This window comes from Triticum aestivum, chromosome 5B, assembly GCF_018294505.1.
Source record: "Triticum aestivum cultivar Chinese Spring chromosome 5B, IWGSC CS RefSeq v2.1, whole genome shotgun sequence".
In the NCBI taxonomy this organism is placed as follows: Eukaryota; Viridiplantae; Streptophyta; class Magnoliopsida; order Poales; family Poaceae; genus Triticum; species Triticum aestivum.
In genome coordinates this window covers 413,941,519-413,965,379 of record NC_057807.1, presented here as the reverse complement: position 1 = coordinate 413,965,379, position 23,861 = coordinate 413,941,519, and the positions used below count along the sequence as shown (strand labels likewise).

Here is a 23,861-nt window from a genome sequence, read left to right as displayed (position 1 = left end):
GAGATTCTCAAAAAAAAACTAGGGCGCTAGCCACCACATCGCAGACGACTCCCTTCCTCCTAACAGACAGGGGCACCCCGCGGGAGAATTGATTTTAACCCCCCCTGCGCGCTCCACTTTGATCTTGTACCCCCATGTTCGTGCGACTCGCTCTGAGCCCCCCCTGGGCCGTCCAGTGGTTGCTAATAACCCCCTTTTGCCTGTTTAACACATTTGTTAGTATCTAATCATCAAATAGAAATAAGAATGGACAGAAGTACCCTTCAGTTTAAAAAGATCTCTTTACCTAGTCTGAACGTCCCAGTCACAATTTTTTTCTCAAATGACAGGATTTGCTTCAACTGTGCTATGTTTCTCACAGAAAAAAAAAGTTCAATTTTGCTGTATATGTAGCCTTTCAAACGAACAGAATACAAATAATATAGTCTCACAATGATTCCATGATAGCATATATAATAAGTTCAGCAAGGTTCTACAGAACTGCATGACAACAAATAAAGGTGAGTCTCCACCTCACTTACACAGCAGAATTAAAGTGAGTCTCTACCTCACACACATAGCAGAATAATAGTGAGTCTCTGCCTCACTTACACAGGACCAAAAGGAGAGTTTGCACCTCACATACAGAACAATAAAGTGAGTCTGCACCTCACACATAGCAATAACACAAGTTCATCACAGATCGCTTAATTTCTTCCTCTTTGGAGTCATTTTCTTCTTCTTTCCTTTTGCTGGAGACTTTGGTGGTGGAGTAGCAGCTTCAGATGTTGCTTGGCTCCTTGTGACAGCTCCAGGACTAGCTTGAGATGCCGCTTGGCTTCTTGTCACAGCTCCAGGACTGCTACAAGTGGCGACATTCTTGCTCTTGGTTGGTGTAGATGGAATCACATTGCTAACTGAGACATCAAACCATGGAGATGGATTCTTTTTCCCCATACTTTTCCTACAAAAAGAAGCAATTAGAGATATTTTCATGTTAAAGAATCATGGTGTTATAGGTAGAAAACAGCAACAAGTATTAGTTTGTACCGTTTCTTTGTTCCATTTTGAGGACAGCCGGCTTCTCTATGTCCTACGTCCCCGCATTTGTTGCATTTGTTCAATGATCCCTTCCTTGATCCACCTTCCCACCAACTCTTCATCCTCTGTTTTCTTGTTCTTCCAGCACCTTTTTTCTTGCCTTTTGGAATTGGTGGACGCAACACAAAGCCTGTATCAACATGTGGCCACTGATTCTTGTCCGTAAGGGGCTCAATTACACCTTCATATGCTGCCCTGAATCTGCTAACTGAGTAGTACTCGTGCACATAATCCTCCATGTTCACAAAGTTGCGAGCTTGCAAAACATTTATGAAGGCTAGTGCATGGTCACAAGGCTTGCCTGTGTGCTGCCATTGCAGACATGTACACTCATGTGTGAGTGTTTTGACGACATGTCTTTCATCCCCTTTGTTATCATTTTTCACTTCTCCACTCCAATCAGCTGATGCTTTAGCCTTGAGATGTCCTAGTCCTCGAGTCTTTGCATTTAATTGGTGTATGACAAATGGCAGTATTTTCCCTACCAATTTCTCTCCAATCATTCTCCTCTTTCTAAATAGGTCCATAATCATCTCTCTAATCTTATCAGCTAGCTGAACAATCGGCAAGTCCTTGATTTCTCGCACCCAAGAATTAAAGCACTCAGCAAGATTGTTATTTATGTAGTCACACTTGATGTCAGGATTGAACATGCACCTCATCCATAACAGATTATGGTAATCCCTAAGGTAAGGATACGCTTTCTCAGATGCCTCAAACACCTTTGTCATGTGATGTTGATATTCTTCCGCCCTATATGCCCTAGCAGCAGGCCACAACTGTCCAAACACATCACCATGAAAATATTTCTGAAAATTATGCCACATATGCCTAAAGCACTCACGCTGCTCAGCTTGAGGGAAAACCTTTTTAACAGCATTTTCAAGACCCTTGCAAGCATCCGTACAAACAGCCAGTACTGGAGGGTCCCCTATTGCCTTCTTCACTTGATTCATGAACCAAGCCCAATTTTCTCCATTTTCAGACTCAATAAAGCCATACGCCACCGGGAACATCCAATTGTGACCGTCCAAAGCAGTGACTACAGCTAGCTGACCTTTCCACTTGCCATTTAAGTGAGTTGAGTCTATGCTGATATATGGCCTACATCCATTCAGAAACCCATCTATGCATGGCTTGAAAGCAATAAATAGCTTGCTGAAATGTACTTCACCTTCACTTGTGGTTGTATCAATCTCTACAATACTCCCTGGAGACCTCAATTCTATCTCGGCCTTGTAGTTGTACAACATCCTGAAACTTTCTTCCCAACTCCCATACAAGCTGGTTGCTGCCTTTTGTTTGCCTTTCCACACTGTGTTATAGTCAAGTGTGACATGATGCTCTTCCTGTAACTCTTTAAGTATCTTCACAGCACCAATGGTTGGATCTTTCTTAAGCATAGTTGCTGCCTTGTCAGCCACCCAAGATTGACTTGTCATTCTAGTCACTTTTCCACTCGTTGAACTACAAATATGTTCTGTTTGATGCTTCACAACCTACAACAAAGAATGATTCAAATCGAAAGATCATTACAATGACAAGCAAAGAAACAAAGTAATATTCGAACTCTCCAAAGAAACAAAAATTATTACCATCACACAATTTTCGTCTCTCTGCCAACTAGCAGTTAAGGACCATTTGCAAGGTTGGCCTATCATGGATTGACCTTTACAAAAAGCCCGAAACCTTGCCGGCTCATTTTTTTAGTGCCATATTCGAACTCTCCATTGATAGCGAACTGTTTTATAGCCTTTCTAAACGCAGCCATATCAGGATAAGGGGTCCCTATATCCATCTTTGGTTTTCGTTCATCCCACGCAATAAGTGGCTCCTCTGGAGCATTATCATCAACAGCAATAGCTGCCCCTTTGACATCATCCAAGTCATAATCAGGAGTAGGAGTGACAACAGGACCAAGGTTAGTTTTTCCCTCACCCTCCTCTGTTTTCAAACCCAACAGAGCAAACATGGCTTTCTCGTCCGCCGGCTTTTCATCCGGAATCCCCTTTTCATCCCCATCATTTTCAGGTTCGATCACAAGACTTGACCAATCGACAATGGTACCAACGGTTTCTACTTCATTGCACGAGACCATCCCCGTGGTTAGGTTTGTCACACTGGATTGATTAGAATCATGCACAGACATTGCATCGATCCTATTCAATATAGACAAAAAAATCGGAAATTTCACACAAAAAGTCATGCATACATCAAACCAAAACAAGGGAATATGATGTTACCTTTTCAGATCCATCACACCCCTTTGCCGATCCAACCACTCTCACTCAAATCCCCATCTCCCTCAGTACCTAGGGTTTCTAAGATTTAGACGTCCGTACAAGGGGAACTACACCAACTCCATGGAAAAGGGAAGGGGGAAGCTTGCCTTACCTTGGGGCAGCAATGGAGGGCGGCGGAGCAGCAAGGGTGACGGCGGAGCAGCAGGGCGACGGCGGAGCAGCAGGGGCGGCGGCGGGGCGAGAGCGAATAGGCGGCTGGGTGGAGAGCTGGAACGAGCGAGCGAACTGGTGGCCCTGTCTCGCGTGAGGCCCTGTCTCGCGTGAGGGTTTTTTTATCTAGCGTGTTGGGGGTATTGAGGGCAGTTTCATCAAATAGAAATATTACCAGACCAGTTTTTCTTTCATTAGTAGCAAACTGAACGCATAACAACAAGAAGGGGGCAATCAGCAAAGAACGAGTCGGAACAGGGGGCTCAAAGCGAGTCGCACGAACATGAGGGTACAAGATCAAAGTGGAGCGCGCGGGGGGGTTAAAATCAATTCTCCCGCACCCCGCACCCCGGCTCAAAAGCTCCACCGCCGCGCTCCGCAAACCCGACCGAATTCTCGGCCTCTCGCCCAGGGAGGCGACGCCACCGCGACTTCCCTCCCCGCCGTCGCCGCCTCCGCCTCCGCCTCCGTGCCCGCGGCGCGGCCTTTGCTTCCTCCCTCGGAGAATCGAGGTACGGGTGGTAAGTTTTTGAATCTCCCCGCCTCAAATCGGCCCTTTCGCCTCCTTACTGCCTACTGCCTTCAGCTTTGCTTGAGGGAAGTCGCTTTTGTCTTGTTTATCTTGTTTCCGACTGTTGAGAAACCCCTTGATCTGGTCACGCTGCTCTGTTGTTTGCCTGGGTTGGGCAAGGGAACTGGCGTTGGGTGTCTCTTTGGTTCAAAACAAGTGTTTGGTGTTTCTTTTGCTCAAAACAAGTGTTTGGTGTTTTGCTGTTGAAAACAAGTGTTTGGTGTTTCTCTGATGAAAACAAGTGTTAGGTGTTTTTTTTTTTTTGAAAACAAGTGTTTTGTGCTTCTTAGATGCGTATCAGGTGTCCTCAAGTTGCGATTTTTGGGTGCTGTTTTACCCCCAATACATCCAATAGCGTTAAGATTTGACATTGTAAGTTTCCCCTGGACTGCAAAGTGTATGGATCGTGTTCGGTTATTGCAAATAAGACTGTTTTAGGAACCTGGACTGCGATATTGTTAGCAATGTAGATTTCGTAGTACAATCCATCTTTAACTTTAAGTAGAATCCCTTTCTGTGCTATATGATTTTGAGCTTAATCTTTACAGTTTCCATTCCTGCAAGTTACATGGCCTGTGAAGATATCTAACATTCGACACATATGCTAGTGAAGGTTTAAGGGAACTGATCTTTATCTTATATTTTGTCTGGTTGAAATGCCACACTTATAGTAGCAATCACATGTGTCATAGTTATCTTTTTCTTGGACTGCTAGAACATCACAGTTGCCTTTTACTATCTTTATGTGATGAAAACAATCATGGATCTCTATTGTAAGGAGAACAAAGCATATCTGGTACTCTGTTCTTCTGGTCGATCTTATAGTGGGCATACAATGTGCAGTGGAACTTGTGCTGACTAAAGCAAATGATTCAAATTTTAGCACTAACATGTTCCCTTGAATTTGTGGTCAGCATATGATGTTGGACTTCTTATAAGAGTTCGAGATTCTTGAATCAACTGTTAAAGTACCTTAAACACCCATAGGAAAACTATCAAACAGCAAAAGCTGGTGACATTAACCATTTTAATTTCTCCACTTCTTATAAGAGTTTGGGATTGTTGAATCAAACTGTATAGTACTCCCTCCGTAAAGAAATATAAGAGCGTTTAGATCACTACTTTAGTGACCTAAACACTCTTATATTTCTTTCAGAGGGACTGCTAGAACATAATTTCTCCACTTCTTATAAGAGTTTGAGATGGTTGAATCAAACTGTATAGTACTCCCTCTGTAAAGAAATATAAGAGCGTTTAGATCACTACTCTAGTGATCTAAACGCTCTTATATTTCTTTACAGAGGGAGTACCTTATACACTCGTAGGAAAAATATTAGGGTATTAAAACAGCAAAAGTTGGTGACAACCATTTAATTTCTCCACTTCTTATAAGACTTTGAGATTCTTGAAACAGATTGTATAGTACCTTATACACCTGTAGGAAAAATATCAGAGTAAAACAGCAAAAGTTTGTGACATTAACCATTTAATTTCTCCACAGCATCTTGTGTTGCCTTTTCATATAGCTAGAATCAGACTATACATTTACTTGTACACGTGTAGGGAAAATATCAGGGCAAAAAAGCAAAAATGGGTGACATCCACCCTTTAATCTCTTCGCAGCATCTTGTGTTGCCCTTTCATATAGCTAGAATCAGACTGTATAGTTCCTTATACACCTGTAGGAAAAATTATCAGTGTAAAACAGTAAAATGGGGTGACATCAACCATTTAATTTCTTCATAGCATCATGTGTTGCCCTTTCATATATCAACCATCAATCAGATCTCAAGAGTGGAGCAAAAAAGATCCCTCTAAAAATATCCTTCTGGATACTTTTGGAGAGTCTAGGAAATGCAAAAAAGAACCTTTAACAACACCCTTTTCACCCTACAGTCAGCCGGTTCTTTTTAATTTTTATTTATTCAATGGACAATGTGAATTTTCTTGTGTTAGACTTTGTAAGACTTGATACGCTAAGCATGCTTATCTTGTACTTGCAGTCCTCAAGATGACGAAAAATTCAAGGAGCATGAAATATTCGTCTGCTGAGCTCAGATCAACGCGTTATTTAAGGCCCTTCAGCCATTGTAGTTTCAAGAGAGTTGCTACCCAGGAGCCAACATTAGCAGCAACGGAGAAATGTGCATGGAAAGACGCGATCTGTCCAGTCTGCATCGAATGCCCGCATGATGCTGTCCTTCTACTCTGTTCATCTCATGACAAAGGCTGCCGTCCATATGTATGTGGAACCAGCTTCCTCCACTCAAATTGTCTCGACCAACTTATAGAGTCATGCAGAAGCCCAGGAAGCGGCGATGATCCAGGCTCGATAGTGCTCACATGCCCTCTTTGCCGTGGTGAGGTTAAGGGATATACACTGGTTGAGCCTGCTCGGGAGCAGCTAAACAGAAACAGGAGGAGCTGCATGCAAGATGGCTGCTCATACAGTGGTACATACAGAGAACTCTGCAGGCATGCACGAAAGAAGCATCCTTCGGCAAAGCCTCGTGCTGCGGACCCTCTACAGACTTACAGATGGAGGCGACTCATGTTCAGAACCACGTTGCAAGACATGATCTGCGCAACGAGCTCGTCAATGCTCCAAGAGCTATTGTCTGCCATGTTGCAGTGGGAGGAGCTTCTGTCATCTGGTTGGCGTGGAGGTGATGATCACCTTGGTGCTGCTAATGATACTGCAGTGTAAATGGCCAATACGGACTTTGTTGCTCTGTGATATGTGATTGCTCGCAGAAACATGAGAAAATGACGTGCTATTACCGCTAGCATAACCTCCTACAGAATTTGAGACCTGACAGAGTAGTGGTTGCCTGGATCTGTTCTCAGGGAGTATGATTGGCCTATATTCAGAAGAAACATAAGGCTTTCATGGATTTAAAGGTGCTAGCAAAGTGGTGGAATGGTTTGAATAGTTATTTTGGAAGTTCATGTCTGTCCATTTTATCTGGTGTGTGATGCACTGCTCTTGTGCATCCCTGTTGACTGTTGCATTGTATGAACATAACATTTTCTTCTGAAATATGCAATTCAACTTGCTATTGATCTCCTATGGGCAGGTTGATAAGGTCACTTGGGCCAATATGTGGATGTCGGAGATTCTTTTTCTTAAAAATGAAATTAGCAGGTATCCAATATCTTGAACGGGTATGAAAGTTACAAAAACCCGATATGAACATGACATCCACTATTTTGAAGATGGATATGATCCGTGAAAAACTGAACGCTGGTCCTTGCTTTATTCCCGAACCAGACTAGCCACTTTTCCATTATGTGACATTTGTCCTCTTTGTAAGCAATTCCAAGAGTTCGCGGTGCGTCTCATATATCATATGCCAATGACAATTCACGGGTACAACTTGGACGGAGGTTTTCATTTGGCTTGGGTTCCACAACTGTGAAAGTGAATAGTTTCTTTCCTAAGCACAGGTGCTTATTTGTATAGTAGACACTTAGGCACCGGTTTTCAAGGAAAAACCAATTTATTTTATAATCACCTCTCTAAGCACTTTGCAGCGTATATGATGCTTATTGCTTGGAAGATTTGAAAAGAGCATAACGGGTTCTCTATACTCTTGTTGCCCCAGGGATGAAATAAAAGATAAAACTTGGCTTTGGACGATCGCGGGTGCAATGGGTTTGAGTAATCTTCTCCTCTTATCCGCCTTGCGGTGGATTTTCTATTAGCTTTTCGAATTTGCTCCATGCTTATTTTCATCGATTTTAGGCCTATTAGTCTTATTCATGCCATTGCAAGATGCTTGCCGTTAGACTTTCACCACACATGAATGCAATTGTCTCCAACTCTCTTAGTGCTTTCATCAAGAAGAGAAGTATCCACGACAACTTTATGAACATGAGGAACCTTGCCCGTCGGCTCCACAGAAACAAAACCCTCTCCCTTCTCTTCAAGCTTCACAATCAGAAAGCTTTTGACTCGGTGCGTTGGGAGTACATATTTGACATTCTTCAAAGAAGAGGCTTCCTTAGTAGATTTAGTGATTGGATTGCGGCCCTACTTAGCTTCATCGAGGGTTCTTCTCAATGGTGTGCCAACCTATCCCATTGCACATGGTCGCGGTCTTAGGCAAGGAGATACACTTTCATTGTTGTTGTTTGTCATAGCCATCAACCCGCTGCAACAAATCCTCGACAAGTTCGTCTCATCCATAAAATCTGAGGACGTCGAGCTATCATCAGGACATCTCTATATGCCGACAACACAACTATTTTCATTGCGCCAATCAAAGAAGAAATCCAGAACCTTGCTCATATCCTTTGGGAGTTCGGTGATGTGACGGGGCTGCAAACAAACTTTACAAGAGCTCGTTTGTGCCTATATGGTGTGGGCATTGGACTTGGATAGTATCGTTGAGGGGCTACCTGCCATGCGTGCTACTTTTCCCATGCGGTACCTTGGCCTGACACTCTCAGTTTGGCAACTCAAGCGGATCAACTATGAGTACCTTAGGGACAAAGTGGTTTTGAAGCTTGTTCCTTGGGAGGGATTGGACATCACTTCGGTGGGTCACAGGGCGATCGTCAAATCGGTCCTCACCTCGCGGACGATCCATCACATCATGTTTCTTGTCGTCCCCTCGCCAGCCCTCAAAAGTATCAACAAGATTGAAAGATTGTTTCTTTGGGGCAGGGGCCAATAAGGTGACGGCAGGAAGTACAAGGTTAACTGGGAGACTGTTTGTAGGCTTAACCATCTTAGGGGCCTTGGTTTTCTTAGTCTCAAGAAATTTGCAAGGGCGCTTCATATGTGGTGGCTCTGGCTTGAATGAAAGGATCACACAAAGATTCGGGTCGGGATGGGCTAGCAGTGCGACAAGAAGGATACATACCTTTTCCTATTATCTCACCACCATCACCATTGGCAATGAGAAGAGGACACCGTTTTGAGACGGCCCATGGCTGCATGGGCACAAGCCAAAAGGCATCACCCCACTCATTTTTAAAGCCTCCGAGCGCTAGAATTGGAAAGTCGGCGACACCATAGAAGGCAATGAGTGGATCAAAGTGATTGACATGAGAAACAGTCTCTCTTGGAACCATGTCGCCGAATTTGTTGAGCTTTGGTCTCAACTTATCATGTTCCATTGAAGGAGGATGTTTATGACTCTGTTAATTGGAAGTTCTCTTCTAACGGTGAAGACTCGGCGATGGCGGCATACATGCCTCAATTCTTGGGAGCTATCCTCACCCCCATGAACAAGGTCGTTTGGAAAGTGTGGGCTCCTTCAATGATCATTTTTTTGCTTGGCTTACTATCCAAAATAGGGTGTGGGTGGGTAATCGTCTGGAGCGACAAGTTTGGCGGGATTGTGGGCTTTTCCCATTATGCAAGCATGAGTACGAATCTGTCGCCCACCTTTTCTTCAAGTGTTGGTTTACGTTGAGGTTTTGGAGGATGATCAAAGAGCGGTTGGGGCTTGTGGACATTGACCCCTCCCAATGGCCAATTCACCATTCTACTGGAAGCCGGTGAGATTCATAAAATTGGTGCCAGTGGTCTGGTGTTGAAACTAGACTATGAGAAAGCCTATAATAGAGTGAGTTGGGATTTACTTGGGGAAATGCTCACATCTAGAGGTGATAGTAAATGAATTGGTTGGATTTGTAGTTTATTGCAAATTTCGGGTTAGGATCAATGATACAAATGGTCCTTATTTTGTTGGTGGTAAAGGTTTAAAACAAGGAGACCCTTTGTCCCCATTGCTTTTTAACTTGGTTTTTGATGTCTTTTCTAAGATGCTTGCTAAAGCTTTTCAGCACAATTTAATTGATGGCTTACTTCCTCATGTTATCCTGGTGGTGGTGTTAGTCAGCAATATGTAGATGACACCATTCTCTTTTAAATGCTTCTTTGGATCATATTAGGAATTTGAAATGGATCCTTTTTTGTTTTGAGAAGTTGTCTGGGATGAAATTAGTCTCCATAAAAATGACATGCATACTATCCCCGTGGAGGATGACATGACTAATTCTTTGCTCAAATCTTTTGCCACCGGATTGGATCATTTCCTTTTAAGTGCTTGGGTGTTCCTTTGCATTTCAAAAGTTGAGAAAGGAGGATTGTCAACCAAATGTTAATAGGATTATTAAGAATATTTATGGTTGACTTGGTAAGAACTTGTCCTATCAGGGGAAAGTTGATCCTACTCACTACTCCCTCCTCTGAAAAAACTTGTCCCGAACTTGTCCCTCAAATGGATGTATCTAGCACTAACTTGGTGCTAGATACATTCATTTGAGACTTGAGAGACAAGCTTTTTCAGACGGAGGGAGTACTTGCATTGCTAGTATTCCTACCTATCTCATGTCCATGATTAACTTTCCTAAGTGGGTGGTTGAAGCCATTACTTCTCAAATGGTTCATTTGTTTTTGGGGGACATTGGAGAGGATCACAAATACCATCTTGCAAACTGGGGGCTTGTTTCTAGAAAGAAAGATTTGGGGGTCCCTAATCTTAAGGATTTTGACATGGCTTTGCTGGCCTCTTGGAGTAAAGTTTTTCTATAGTCATGCCAGTGATTGGAGGAGGCTATTGAATTTTAAGTATAATACTGATAAACCTAATATTCTTTGGACTAGGCCTCGTATGGACTCTCCTTTTCGGAAAGGTGTTTCCTGGGCTTTTTCTATTGTTAAAATTTTCTATAGATGGAAATTTGGCAATGGGCAAAATGTTGCCTTCTGGCATGATGTTTGGATGGGTGTGTTCACTCAAGACCAAATCTTAGGACTCGTATGTGACTTGCCAACAACAAGATACAACAGTCGCACATGTTTAGGATGGTTCAGATCTAAAATTGACTTTTAGAAGATGTGTTAGTGAGCAAATTCTCAGTAGCTTGTTTGAGTTGCTTTCTCTCATGAAACCAATTGTTCTACGGAAATGTTAACGCCCACACGTGTGGGTGTTTGCATCTCGCCCACACGTGTGAATCCGCGTTCGTTCGTGAGCGCACGGATCTTGGCATATTTTTAGTGCCACGTAGGACTGGTCTGGTGTGTGGGCGTTCAGCAGTTCGCCCACACGCCACTTTCCACGCACGCACAAGGGCTAGTGTGTGGGCGTTTGCCATCTCGCCCACACGCCCGTCCCTTTCCCACACCCAAGCTGCTAGTTGCCACATGTTTTGCAGCGCACATGGCAACTGCCCTAGTGTGTTTTATAAGCAGGTGACAACTCTCTTTTTACCCGAGTTGCCATGTGTTTTGCACGGTACACAGCAACTGCCTAGTGTGCACGTAAGCAGATGGCAACTCTCTCTTTATCGAGTTGCCATGTGTTTTTGCATGGTACATGGCAACTGCCCTAACGTGCACGTAAGCAGATGGTAACTCTTCCTTTTTACATGGCAACTGCCCTAGCATGCTTGTGAGCACATGGCAACCCTCTCAACTGCCTAGTGGTAGTATGTGGCAACTCCTAAAATTTTGAAATCATGGCAACTACAGTAGGCCAAACCATACATGGCAACTGCAGTTGAGCAACCATGGCAACTGCAGTTGTCCGACATGGCAACCGTAGTTTAGCGACATGGCAACTGCAGTTAAACGAACATGGACGAGGGTCTGGACCATGACAACTGCGGGCGCGCGGTGATTGTCACGCGTGGCGTGCGGGACCAGGAGGTACGAGGCCTGACATACGGGTCGTGTGGGCGTTATCTACTTCGCCCACACACACGCATGTGAGAGGGACCGGGAGGGAAAAAAAAGATGTGTGGGCATTACTTGTTTCGCCCACACGTAGGTGTGTGGGCTGTTTTTCTTATACTCCATACAAAATGTGTGGGCAGTCTTCCTAACGCCCACACGTGTGGCACTTAGCGGCGTCCTTGTTTTATCTTAAATATTGCATTTGGAAAATTAAAACCCCTCCAAATATTCATGTTTTTCTGTGGCTCGTTTTACATAATAAGAGTCTTACTAGAGATAATTTGGCTAACGGCGGCAATGTGGTTGATCCTACTTGTGTATTTTGTAATGAAACGGAAAGTATTCAACATCTGTTCTTTGATTGCGTTGTTGCAAAAAAAAAAAAAAACTGGAATGGTGGCTGATATACTTGGCATCCCAAGCCCTTGCTCTTTTTATGACTTGGCTGTCTACTGGATAAAAAGAAACATGCTATAGTAATTTTTTTTGCGGGTGAAACATGCTATAGTTGTTAACATGATCACATCTGCTACCTTCTGGTTGCTACGCAACGATTTTTTTTTTCAACGTCGAACTTGGCGAGAGTTATGGTTCATCCGTGGAAGGTGCTCTGTGCAGATGCTCAAGCTGCCTGCTCCTCAGATGCTTGCGCCTACTCGATCATCATCGGAGGGAGCTGCTTGGGATTGCTTGGAGATGATCAATGTCTGGGTTGTTTAGTGGGGTGATGGTAGGTTCCCTCTGGTTCCGATCTATTGTAGTAGCTGCCTACCCTGTCCTGTTATGCACCCTTTTGAATTGATGTTTGAACGTTGGTGGTGGTGGCTATTTGCCTGGGAAGTGCATGGATGAATCCGGGTATATATGAACCCACTTTGGAAAACACATTTTAAAATACCAAAAAAATCTGGAAAAAAATGCGCGAAGACATCTTCATATTCTGTGTGTGTGCAGAAAGTTTCACGGAAAACATCTTTTTTTAGCCCGTGCAAAAAAGACAAAATATTGTGCCGCGAAACGCTATTTAGAAGCAGTAAAATTTGTTTTTTTTACGGAGACAAAATAAAATACTTTTGTTCCACATAACTTTGTGCCGCGGACATACTTTTGCGAACATGTATGCACAAAATTTTGTTTAGAATGTTTGGACATTACAAAACGTGTTAAAAGTACATTTTTGAAAAGCGGGTTCGTATGTACCTGTGTGCAGGACGTGCTGACTTCTATTTGCCTCTGCTTTTCAATAGAAAGTGGAGGGCAGGGGGAAACCCCTTTGGTTCAAAATGAAACAAAATTGGACGGTCGGAGTTGGATTGGTTCCACCAGATGAACGCTGCTCGTTGAGAGAAAAGCCACGGTCGCTTGCAAATTCACTGGCAGCTGATGGTCAAAGTTGAGGTAATAGCACCCTAGGTACCCTAACTTGCACAGAATGTGATGATTCAGTCCCAAATTTGCAAAACTTGACTCCATCATACCCCAACTTGCACTTCATGTGATGATTTAGTCCCAGGCCAATCAGAGAACGACAATTGGCAGCCAGGTGGCTGGCCCGGTCAATGCACGCACTTTTGATAAACCCCCCTGCCTTTTCCCCTAATCAACCCGGCGGGCGAAGGCGACCTGCCGCGGTCGGCCTCGCTGTGCCTGCGGGAGGTGCTCCTCGTGCTGCAGCGCTTCAAGGCCATGGTGGCCGACTGCGCCGCGCGGAGCCGCACGCTGCTGCTGCTGCAGTCGGACGAGATGGACGCCGAGCTGCGGGACCTGCACCACGACCTCGCCACGCTGCTCGACCTCCTGCCCGTCGTCGAGCTCGGCCTCGCCGACGACGTCATGGACCTCCTCGCCCTCGCCTCGCGCCAGTGCCGCCGTTGCGCGTCGGCCGCCGAGCCGGAGCCGGCGCTCAAGACCACCGTGCTGTCGCTGATCGAGGAAATCGAGCGGGAGATCGTGCCCGAGCGGGAGAGGCTGGAGGAGATCCTGGAGGAGGTTGGCATCAACGACCCGGCCAGCTGCAGCGACGAGATCGAGAGCCTCGAGCGGGACATCGGCGACCGAGCATCGGAGAGATGGACTGCCGCCATGATCGCCCTCGTCGGCCTGCTCCGGTACGCCAAGTGTGTCATGTTCAGTGCCACGCCCCGGCCTTTTCGGATTCCAAGGCGGACATCGATGTCGAAGATGACGGGGAGTCACCGGCGCCCCCACCGGACCTCCGGTGCCCCATCTCCCTCGATCTAATGCGCGACCCAGTCGTCGCCGCTAGCGGTCAGACCAGCGAGTCGATCGACCGGTGGTTCGGCTCCGGCAAGTCAACGTGCCGTCGTGCCCCAAGACGGGGCAAGTCTTGGCCAATCTGGAGCTGGTGCCCAACAAGTCTCTCAAGAACCTCATCTCCAAGTGGTGCCGGGAGAACGGCGTAGCCATGGAAGTCTGCGAGGCCAGCAAGAGCGAGCAGGCCCAGGCGGTGGCCGCCAACAAGGCGGCGCTCGAGGTGGCGCGCATGACGGCGTCGTTTCTGGTGAAGAAGCTCTCCGTCTCATTCTCCCCTGACGCGGCCAACCGCGTGGTGCACGAGATCCGGCTGCTCTCCAAGTCCGGCTCGGACAACCGCGCGTTCGTCGGAGAGGCCGGAGCCGCGCCGATGCTGGTGCCCTTGCTCTAGTCCGAGGACGCCGGGCTCCAGCTCAACGCCGTGACCGCGCTGCTCAACCTTTCGATCCTCGAGGCCAACAAGAAGCGCATCATGCACGCCGATGGCGCCATCGAGGCAGTGACCCACATCATGAGCTCCGGCACGACGTGGCGCGCCAAGGAGAACGCCGCGACGGCCTTGCTCAGCCTGGCGTCCGTCCATACGTGCCGCCGAGCCTTCCGTCGTGGAAAAGTTAGTCCACCTCGTGCGCACGGGCCCGACGAGCACAAAGAAGGACGCGCTGGCCGCGCTGCTGTCGCTGGCAGGCGAGAGGGAGAACGTCGGGAAGCTGGTGGAAGCTCGTGCGAGAAGCGAGCAACGGCAGCCTGCGGCGTAAGGGAGCAGCAGGAAATAGGTGGCGCAAACGAGATCGGGAGCAGCAAATCCATGCAGCCAACTCTCAAGGTCCTCCTCGTCGTGGGGATCCTCAATCTAACGCCGTTCTGTACCTCTGCCTGAAGCTCAACTGAACCTGTAAGTATAGATCTCTGTAGCTAATCTGCTTTTTTTGCGGAAAATCACCTGGTTAATTGTTACATGCCCATCGATACAGGATGTTCATGGGAAAATAAAAAAGTTCCAGGAAACTCAGGTTTATATGTAGCTTTTCTGTCTTCCAAGATGTAACCAGGAAATTTAGTAAACCAGGATATTAAGTTCCAAGAAGTTTACTTAATATCCTGGAAGACAGAGATCATGGTTTAAGTTCGGTTCCAGGATGTGAATTTTTGACTAAACTGAATTTAATTGTGAGTAAGATGTCTTTTTCTAACTTATAACCAAGAAGCTGGATATTAAGTAAACCAGGATGTATTTCTGTCTTCTAAGATGTAGTATTTTTTTTTGACATATAAATAGGATATTAATAAGTAAACTTTCGTGGAAGGCACCAGCAATATACTCAATATTAAGTTAACCAAGAAGCTGGTCATATTCAGATAGTTTACTTAAACCAAGATCTTTCTCTTCCAAGATAGTATTAAGTAAACCAGGATGTTAATGGTGTAATTTATGTAACCAGGATACTAAGTAAACCAAGAAGCTGCCGTGGTAGGCAGATTTTTATGTACTGTGCTACCCAAATCATTTTTGTACCGTTTGCTTAAGGAAAAATCACGTTTCATGTTTTTAGGTTTCTTATTATATACCCAAATGTTATGAAACATTTGTCTTTGCAACTATCTGAGTCTCACATAATTAGGTGCTCAAATGAATTGACTCTCATCCATCATAAACGAGATGCATTGTTCAGCGGATTTGATTGAAGTCCTAAACTGAAATCAAAATTAACGTGAGGCTTCCTCTTTAGTCATTGCCATTCATTATGGCTTGCAACACCTGGCGCTGAATTTGAATTAATTCGGTCACAACAGACTGCACCACACACGTAATTAATTCTTGGGCCAACTTGTACCGCAGCTCGTATTACGCTAGTGTATTGAATACTCCGTGAGTATGTATTGCCTCTAATCAGGCCAAAGTAACGACACGTGAGGATTTCAGTGGATGGAGCACCTCGGAGTCAAAAATCTGCGTCCGCAATGTATGCTACATTTTACCATAAAAAAGGAGTGTGCTGATTTAATTCAGGTGGAGTGAGTGTGGGTTAATTAGGGAAAAAGGCGGGGGGTTTTATCAAAAGTGCGTGCATTGACCGGGCCAGCCACCTGGCTGCCAATTGTCGTTCTCTGATTGGCTTGGGACTAAATCATCACATGAGGTGCAAGTTGGGGTATGATGGAGTCAAGTTTTACAAGTTTAAAACTGAATCATCACATTCTGTGCAAGTTAGGGTACCTGGGCTGCTATTACCTCGTCAAAGTTCTCACGCACGCGAGCTTCGGAGAAAAACCAGCGAGTTCCCCTGGATGATGCCAGGCTACACCCACACCCTGATTAACGACGGTCCTCCTAAACCCTGAACGGCCTGCGCCGCGCGCTGCGCCCACTGGAGAATCGTACAGCGCACAACGAAAGCTACTGGTGCATGGTGTCGCCAAAAACTTCGGCCAGATGTGCTACCAGTTTGCTCGGAGATTCTCCAGCTCTGCTCTAACTGAAGTGTCGGCTCAGCTTTGCCGTCCATCAAAAGATGAACAAAGGACGAGTGAGCAGCGAGCAATGGTTCAAAGAGTAAAGCAGTTTACTGTTACACTATCAGGACATAAGGCATGATAATCCATCTCATCTAATGAAATCTGAACTCAACCTGATCGTGGTTCATGCCCTCAGACACACGAGTACCTCAAGAATGCCATGACAAAAATGAAAAGGACCAAGACAATCACCACACCAGTGAAGAGAGAACTCGGGGCCTCTTTAACTCGCAGGATTCTAAAAAAAACAGGAATGGGGAAAACACCAGCAATGACTAAGATAATCACCGGTATCAAACACCAGTGAGAAGAAAAAACTAAGGCAAGGGGGGACACCAAAACGCAGAAGTGCAGAACACAAGCTCACCAACATAGAAACGCATAACATCCGCACAACAGCATATATAGACATTGAACATGTGTAGAGATCACAATCAACAAAGGTTTCCATCAGGTGTATTTCAGACTATTCCCATCCCGAGAACGAGAAAGCATCGACTTCAGAATATCCCCTTTTCAAAGAATGTGTTCTGTGATGAAAGCACTAGCGAATCATGTTAAAGCTAAACCCCTACTTTTGACCCACAACTATAACAACCACAGGACAACATCATTCCTATTCAATTCAAGCCAAATTGGCATGCCTTACATAATGGATGGTAGGAGCAACATCTGGCAAACTTTACAGCATATATAAACAACATTCTCACTATAAGAGCTTGCTTAAATATAACACGCCGCTTAAATCTAACAGGCCCTGAAGCATGCACAGTAACAGATTGTTCCTCAACTACAATTACAAGATTATTAAGGTGAGTACACAACTGGAAATGCCAATCAATCAAGAAACCAAAAAGAAGACACTGCAACTCTAATTAATTAAGCACAATGACTTGACCTAGCATGGTCACAAAATTATGCAACTCTATGCTGCAAACAATGCGTAAGACGCTAGCACCCAATTTTGACGAGCCTGCAGATGATGTGATTTAAAAGGCCCAGCACAAAGGAGGGATATGTGAACACAGCATTCAAAACGAGGATGCAAGAACCCTGATTTGACACAACCAAATAGCATATAAACCACAAGTTAGCACCTAAGAATCCCAAAATACAATGATCCATGAACAATAACAAGGAGAAGACCATCACTCCATGTTCTATGCCTAATTTTGATGGAGGCAACTGCAACCTTGTCCAGGGAAGTAAGTAATTAACCACATATAGTCTATCTAGAAACAAAAAGAGTGATTTCCCCCTTCCAACAGTTTACCAATCACTATCGATCAGCCATTATTCAGTCAGCACTCTCAAGGGCATCGAGCACCATCCTCACCGTCTCCTTCATCAGGTCCATCCTACGCAGCTGCTGTCTGATCTCCATCAACCTAAACCTCCTCAGCTTTTCCTCAATGGCTCGCACTTTTGATCCTTCGAGCACCTCAAATGCCTTCTTGAATGCCGCACCACTCGGATGCTCCTTGGACAGCTCCTCGACAGTCTCCCACAGGTAGGGATATGCATCCTTTCCCTTCTCAAGCCCGCTTTTCCCTCTGCCATTGGCATTGACAGCCCCAAGTCCAATTCCATTGCCATTTGCCGCTGTAATCGGCCTCACCTTCCGGTTCTTGATGTGGTAACGGTCATCCCTCTGACTCTCCATATCATCATCACTATCTCCACTGTATTGCAATTCATCACTATCACCACCACCATAATTCTCATACCCACTGCCTCCTCCATCACCACCACCACTACCAACCAACCCCCAAACCTTCTTGGCATGCTCATAGATGCTGCGGTCATGCGGAGTGTGCAATTCCTGCTCCCGTCCATTCTTGGCACGGGTGGCAAGCAACTGGTACTTCTGCTTGAGGCGCCGGACCTTATCACTGAGCTGCGTGGTGGATACCCTAACACTGAGCTGGGCACGGATGTGGCTGTGGAGCTTACCGATGTCATTGGTGGAACCAGGGAGCACGCCGCTCTTGGCGCGGTATGTGGCGAGGCCGCGCAGGATGAGAAGCTCGTCGCCATGGCTCCAGAGCCGCGACGGGCGCTTCAGCGGGTCCGGAGAGGGAGCTGATATGGCGGCGCTGCGGGGGCGCTTGACGCGCGGCTCGGAGGCAGAGGCGCTGCCGCGGGGCGGCGAGTCCATGGGGCGGGAGCTGATGGGCTTGATGATGGAGGCCTCGGCGCGGGGGCGGCGCGCGGAGCGGAGCGGCGAGACGTTGTCGTCTTCAGAGTCGGCGCCGGCGGCCGGGTCGAGGTCGGCGTCGGAGGCCGCGGGCGCGGCGGAGTCCTCGGAGTCGGAGTTGATGCCGGGGGAGCGCGCCCTGGGCTTGCCGCCGGGCTTGGGCGACGAGGCGGCGGCCTTGGGGGCGAGGCGGCGGTCGGCCTCGGCGTCAGAGTCCTCGGAGTTGTAGGAGTCGGAGTTGATGCCGGGGGAGCGCGCCCTGGGCTTGCCGCCGGGCTTGGGCGACGAGGCGGCGGGCTTGGGGGCGGGGCGGCGGTGCGCCTCGGCGTCGGAGTCGTAGGTGCCCCCGGAGTCGGATCCGGCGGCGGCGGAGTCGGCCGCCACGGAGGGGGTGGAGGAGGGCGCGGCGGCGGACGACTTAGGGTTAGGGTTGGGCGGCGGGGTCTTGGAGGGGTCGGTGTCGGAGGGGGGGTCGTCGCGGTCGCGGTGGCGGTGGCCCGCGTCGCCCTCCGCGTCGGAGGCGTCGGACGGGGACCCCCACGCCGTGGCGGCGGAGCGCTTGGGTGCCATGCGGCGGGGCGGGGCGGCGAGGTCTGGCCTGGGGCGCTCTCGCCTCGTGTCCCTCGCGTCGCGCTGGGGGTCTGCGCTGCGCTGTGGTGTGGTGTGCTGTGCTCTGCTGCTAACCCACCCGGCGGCCCTTGGGTAACCTGTATCCGCATCGGTGCCGATATTTTAAGAGGCAGGGCGCGGCGCGGCGCGGCGCGGTGCGTGCGATCGAGTCGTTGGGTGCGGGTGGGCGTGCTTGATTGGCATGCGCCACGCCCACGGTGGGTGGGTGGGTGGGTGCCGTGCCGGCGTTCCGTGCGGTGCGCAATGCCAATGCCAATGCCTGTCCGCGGCATGCGGCGGCCAGCACACCAATTACTGACCCAGAAGGATTCGCCGTCTCGTGGCGAAACAGTCGGCGCGACCGGGCGGTGCTCGCTCCGGCGGGGTGTCTACCAGGCCCGTTCTCTTTTGACTCGGGTCAGACTGGTTCAAGTTTGGCTAGGTTATGCAACAGCATGATGTGAGTTCAGTTTAGGGCGTCACTTTCCTTCTCGAAGGCATTGTCGCGGATCTTTCACACATTGACCATATGTGCTCTCGAGGTGAAAGCCTCATATCCAGCTTCTGGACTGGACGAGACGACGTCCTCGGCGTCGTAACCTCCTTGGTCCATCGTCTTGAAGCCTCTGATCATGTCTTGCTTGTTTGACGTTTCGATTGGAGTGTGGTGGCCGGTTTAAGGTCCATGGTTGCATTTGACTGTGCGGGGGTGATGGTGTTTGCTTCTAGTTTTCTTTTTTATCATCGGGTGTTCCTCCGTTGAGATGTGCGCATTGGTATTGCCATTCGATCGAGTTTGCGAAAGATCTTGGTGCTCTCATATGAAGTCGGGTTAGCGAGATTGTGTTCCACGTTGGATCCCCTCGTCCATATGAACACTCCTCCTCCTTGAGGATATTGTCAGGTGGCACCAGATGACCAATCTCAAGCCTTTGCCTTGCTTGGTGAGATGAAGATGAAAGTTGAAGCCCTCCGTGGTGGTTGTGTCAATGAGATCCGTGATTGCAAGCGACGACTCTTTCCATCCTTGTAACTCTCTTGTTGTTTCTTTCTTTTTTGGCGTGGTTTGTAATCATTACATCTTGTATTCCCTATAATTTTCTACTGGTTCTCCTCCATGATAAGTTACTACATTTTGTCCCAAAGAAAAGATGTGAGGTGGGGTTAAAATCGTACGGATGTATGATATTTTTTTAAAAAAGGGGGTACCCCCTCCCATTTTCATTTCTAAAAATTGATAACAGAATCATCTACCAAGTGTCAGTTGAGGCATCAACCCCAACATCATATAACATGTTTACAAACACCCTTCTAAGAACATGAGACATCTACCCATCAGAAACTAAACCTTATTATAGGACCACATGATCAAAGAATAGAAGTTATTAAAGTAAAGCAGACTACAAACTACAAATATTGTCTGAAACAACAACACATCTCGAGGGGTCATTACCCAGCAATCATGAGCACCACACGCGCCCAACCTCTCCTTTTGCTAAAGATATCAGCAGCCACCCGAAACATTAGTCTTGCCCCTTTGTCTTGTGCCTCTAGTAGTTCTCGTCTTTGTAATAGTTTCCAAAACTCTAGCCAATGTGTAGATTGTGTAATAATACTCGACGGATTATAAGGATATATATGTTGTCAAAGCAAGCTCTATTTTTGGATTTCCACAAAGCCCAATAACAACAACCACCCCTACTGCTACCAAGCCCCTAACTTTCCTAGGGAATTCAACAATCTAGCCATGTAAATCTTGTACGGAATCAACATTCATATCTATACCAAAAGCAAATTTTATGACACTCCAAGCATACCTAGCCAAAGAGCAATGCAAACATAGCTGATTGACTATTTCATTTGCACTGCAAAATCTACACTTCTCACTACCAGTCCACCCCCTTTTTAACAAGTTGTTCTTAGTGAGTATGCTATCTTTGAACATCAACCATGAGAAAAACATTAATTTGTTCAGAGGAATTTTGATAAACCATAATTTCTTAAAAGGGCAATCCTCTTGAAGTGCTTTAGCATATTATACATAGATTTAACAGTATTTTCTTCTGATCCGGTAAGCTTCCATTTAACTCTATCACTATCATCATTAAGTCGAACATCTTTACAAATAGCTTGTAATCTAATCCAACTATTCAGCAAAGCACCTCTCAAATTTCTCCTAAATTTAATACTTTCCCAACCAGGATTGAAAATGTAGCCACTAAAATATTACAACTAGTCGTTACACTATAATCTAGGAAATCTGTCATAAAGAGGTTTATGTACTACCCAATAATCTTCTCAAAACCTACTATTTATACCATTTCCTACACTTTTGCTACAGAACTTGTAGAAAATATCTCTCCGGTTTAAAATACTATGCATAAATTGAGATTGTCCGGGTACATGGCTTAGAAACTCTTTACTGCAATACTTCTTTTTAATAACCTCCTGCCACATCCCCTCACTTTTCCAAGTTTCCATAGCCATTTACTTAAATGGAAATGTTCATTACTTTTAGGTCAACTATGCCTGGACCTCCCTAATCCACTGGCTTACAAACATCAGACTTCTTAACTAGATTATACTTATCAGTATTATCATCTTCCTACCAAAATAATCACCTCATATAAAACTCTAACGTGTGCAAATGAGCCTTCAGCATAATGAACATGGACATCATAAACTAAGGAATGTTAGTTAAAATAGATAAATTTAGCTTTCCCCCATAATCCATAAATCTTCCTTGTCGAGTACCTAATCTCTTCTCTACCTTCCCCTCACCAGGATTACATTCACTATTCCTCAACTTTACATTATGCAATGGAATTCCTAAATACTTAGTAGATAAATCCCTACAAACATAAGTAAAAATATCCATGTAAATTAGTTCATTATCCTTAACTTCACCAAAACAACAAATTTCACTTTTATCATAATTAATCTTAAGACCATAAATAAGTACAGGCATGCAAAGAATACTTTTTTATATTTTGCACTATCAAAATCAGCATCAAACATAAGAGATATTATCATCAAGATATTATAACATATTAAACCCCCCCATCAATTAGATTAGTAAATACACCTCTAATAAGCTATTGAAATTTAGCTCTACTCACTAGCTCTTGTAGAACATCAATCACAGTATTAAACAATATGAGAGACAAAGGATCTCGTTGTCTTAAACATCTACCAATTTTGAAGTAACTATCAGTCTGACCATTAACCATTACAACTACACTACCACTTAGCATTATTTATTTAATCCAATCTATATATTCCAACGAGAAACCTTTCATGTCCAGAACATCAAACATAAAACTCCCAATTACTTTTATCATAAGCTTTCTCAAAAAAAGTTAAATAGAACAACATTGTGTTTTTTCTTGTGAATCTCATGCAACACCACTACTCCTTCTAAGATAAACCTATCTTTATAACGGTTGTCTGAATAGGGACAACTATTTTAGCAGCTAATATAGCATTTCTATTATTAACCACATTAGTAATTAATTTCACACTCACATTAGTCGTACAAATAGGCTTGAACATTGTAAGCATACCAGCCAGGGCATTTAGGAACTAAAGCTATTACTCCATAATTCAATCTAGCTAAGTTAATTCTTCTATAAAAACCATCAAACAAATGTAACAAACCTCCTCCTAAAAGTTGCCAAAGATATTGATAAAAATTTGTTGGAAGTCCATCGAGACCAGAAGACTTATTATGCTTCATGTGGAATAAAGCCACTTTGATCTTATCTGAAGTAAAAGCATAAACCAAGATATGTGTATCATGAATCATCTAACGCACAAGGTACAAGATCATCTAAATGAATAAGAGTACTATTGTATCCTGACCAAAAAGAAAAATACTATTATATCCCTAAAAATATCCTGACCAAGAAGAGATTTGTAAAACTTAGTGGCATATCTAAGTAAATTCACATCCCCTTCAATGGCTCTATTACCCTCTTTGAGAGAAACAATAAAGTTGTTGCTCTTTTGACCATTGACTTTAGCCATAAAATAAGCAATATGAGCATTCCCCAGTAATAAATCGTGTTATTTAGCGATGTGGATCCACTTAATATCATATTCTTGGAAATATGCCCTAGAGGCAATAACATTTGTATTATTATATTTCCATATTCATAGTTAAGAGTTTACATTCTATGTTATAACTGCTATGATTCATGAATATGCGATTTAGTGGAAAACTCATATGAACGTGTGGAATGATAAAAATTTAAACTCATATGCATGTGTTGAATGATTTGTAGGACGAAAGTGATGATAATACATTTTTGGAATTGTTCCTATAGGATCCGGAAGCGTTTTGGGGTCAGTGGAAGGGTTTCGGTGAATATCGAGTAATACCGGGTATTACTGATATATTATATATAGGTGGAAAATGTTTCCGGAGATGTTAATATATATAGCGATCTAGAAGTATTTAGTACATTT

At 45.3% G+C, this 23,861-nt stretch overlaps 3 protein-coding genes and 1 pseudogene across 4 annotated transcripts; 2 read left to right on the top strand and 2 right to left on the bottom strand.

The window, feature by feature from the left end:
• Positions 1 to 431: 431 nt before the first annotated feature.
• LOC123116262 (uncharacterized) lies at positions 432 to 3,378 on the bottom strand. Its single transcript, XM_044537245.1, has 3 exons — positions 3,324 to 3,378; positions 1,030 to 2,579; positions 432 to 943 (listed from the first exon to the last, which is right to left on the bottom strand). The coding sequence occupies exons 2-3, from the start codon at positions 2,520 to 2,522 to the stop codon at positions 676 to 678; spliced, it is 1,761 nt and encodes a 586-aa protein (XP_044393180.1). The 5' UTR covers positions 2,523 to 2,579; positions 3,324 to 3,378; the 3' UTR covers positions 432 to 675.
• Positions 3,379 to 3,858: 480 nt separating this feature from the next.
• On the top strand, positions 3,859 to 7,199 carry LOC123116261 (uncharacterized). Of its 2 annotated transcripts, none has more exons than XM_044537243.1 (2): positions 3,859 to 4,054; positions 6,108 to 7,195. In XM_044537243.1, exon 2 carries the CDS (start codon positions 6,116 to 6,118, stop codon positions 6,809 to 6,811), a length of 696 nt encoding a protein of 231 aa, XP_044393178.1. In that variant the 5' UTR covers positions 3,859 to 4,054; positions 6,108 to 6,115; the 3' UTR covers positions 6,812 to 7,195. The 2 variants fall into 2 exon arrangements, with proteins under 2 accessions (XP_044393178.1, XP_044393179.1); XM_044537244.1 differs by having other exon boundaries at positions 3,874 to 4,045; positions 6,108 to 7,199.
• A 6,194-nt stretch (positions 7,200 to 13,393) lies between these two features.
• On the top strand, positions 13,394 to 14,829 carry LOC123114822 (U-box domain-containing protein 16-like; annotated as a pseudogene).
• Positions 14,830 to 17,631: 2,802 nt separating this feature from the next.
• On the bottom strand, positions 17,632 to 19,507 carry LOC123112164 (STOREKEEPER protein). The gene has a single exon (XM_044533095.1). It carries the CDS (start codon positions 19,353 to 19,355, stop codon positions 17,886 to 17,888), a length of 1,470 nt encoding a protein of 489 aa, XP_044389030.1. The 5' UTR covers positions 19,356 to 19,507; the 3' UTR covers positions 17,632 to 17,885.
• Between the last annotated feature and the right edge of the window lie 4,354 nt (positions 19,508 to 23,861).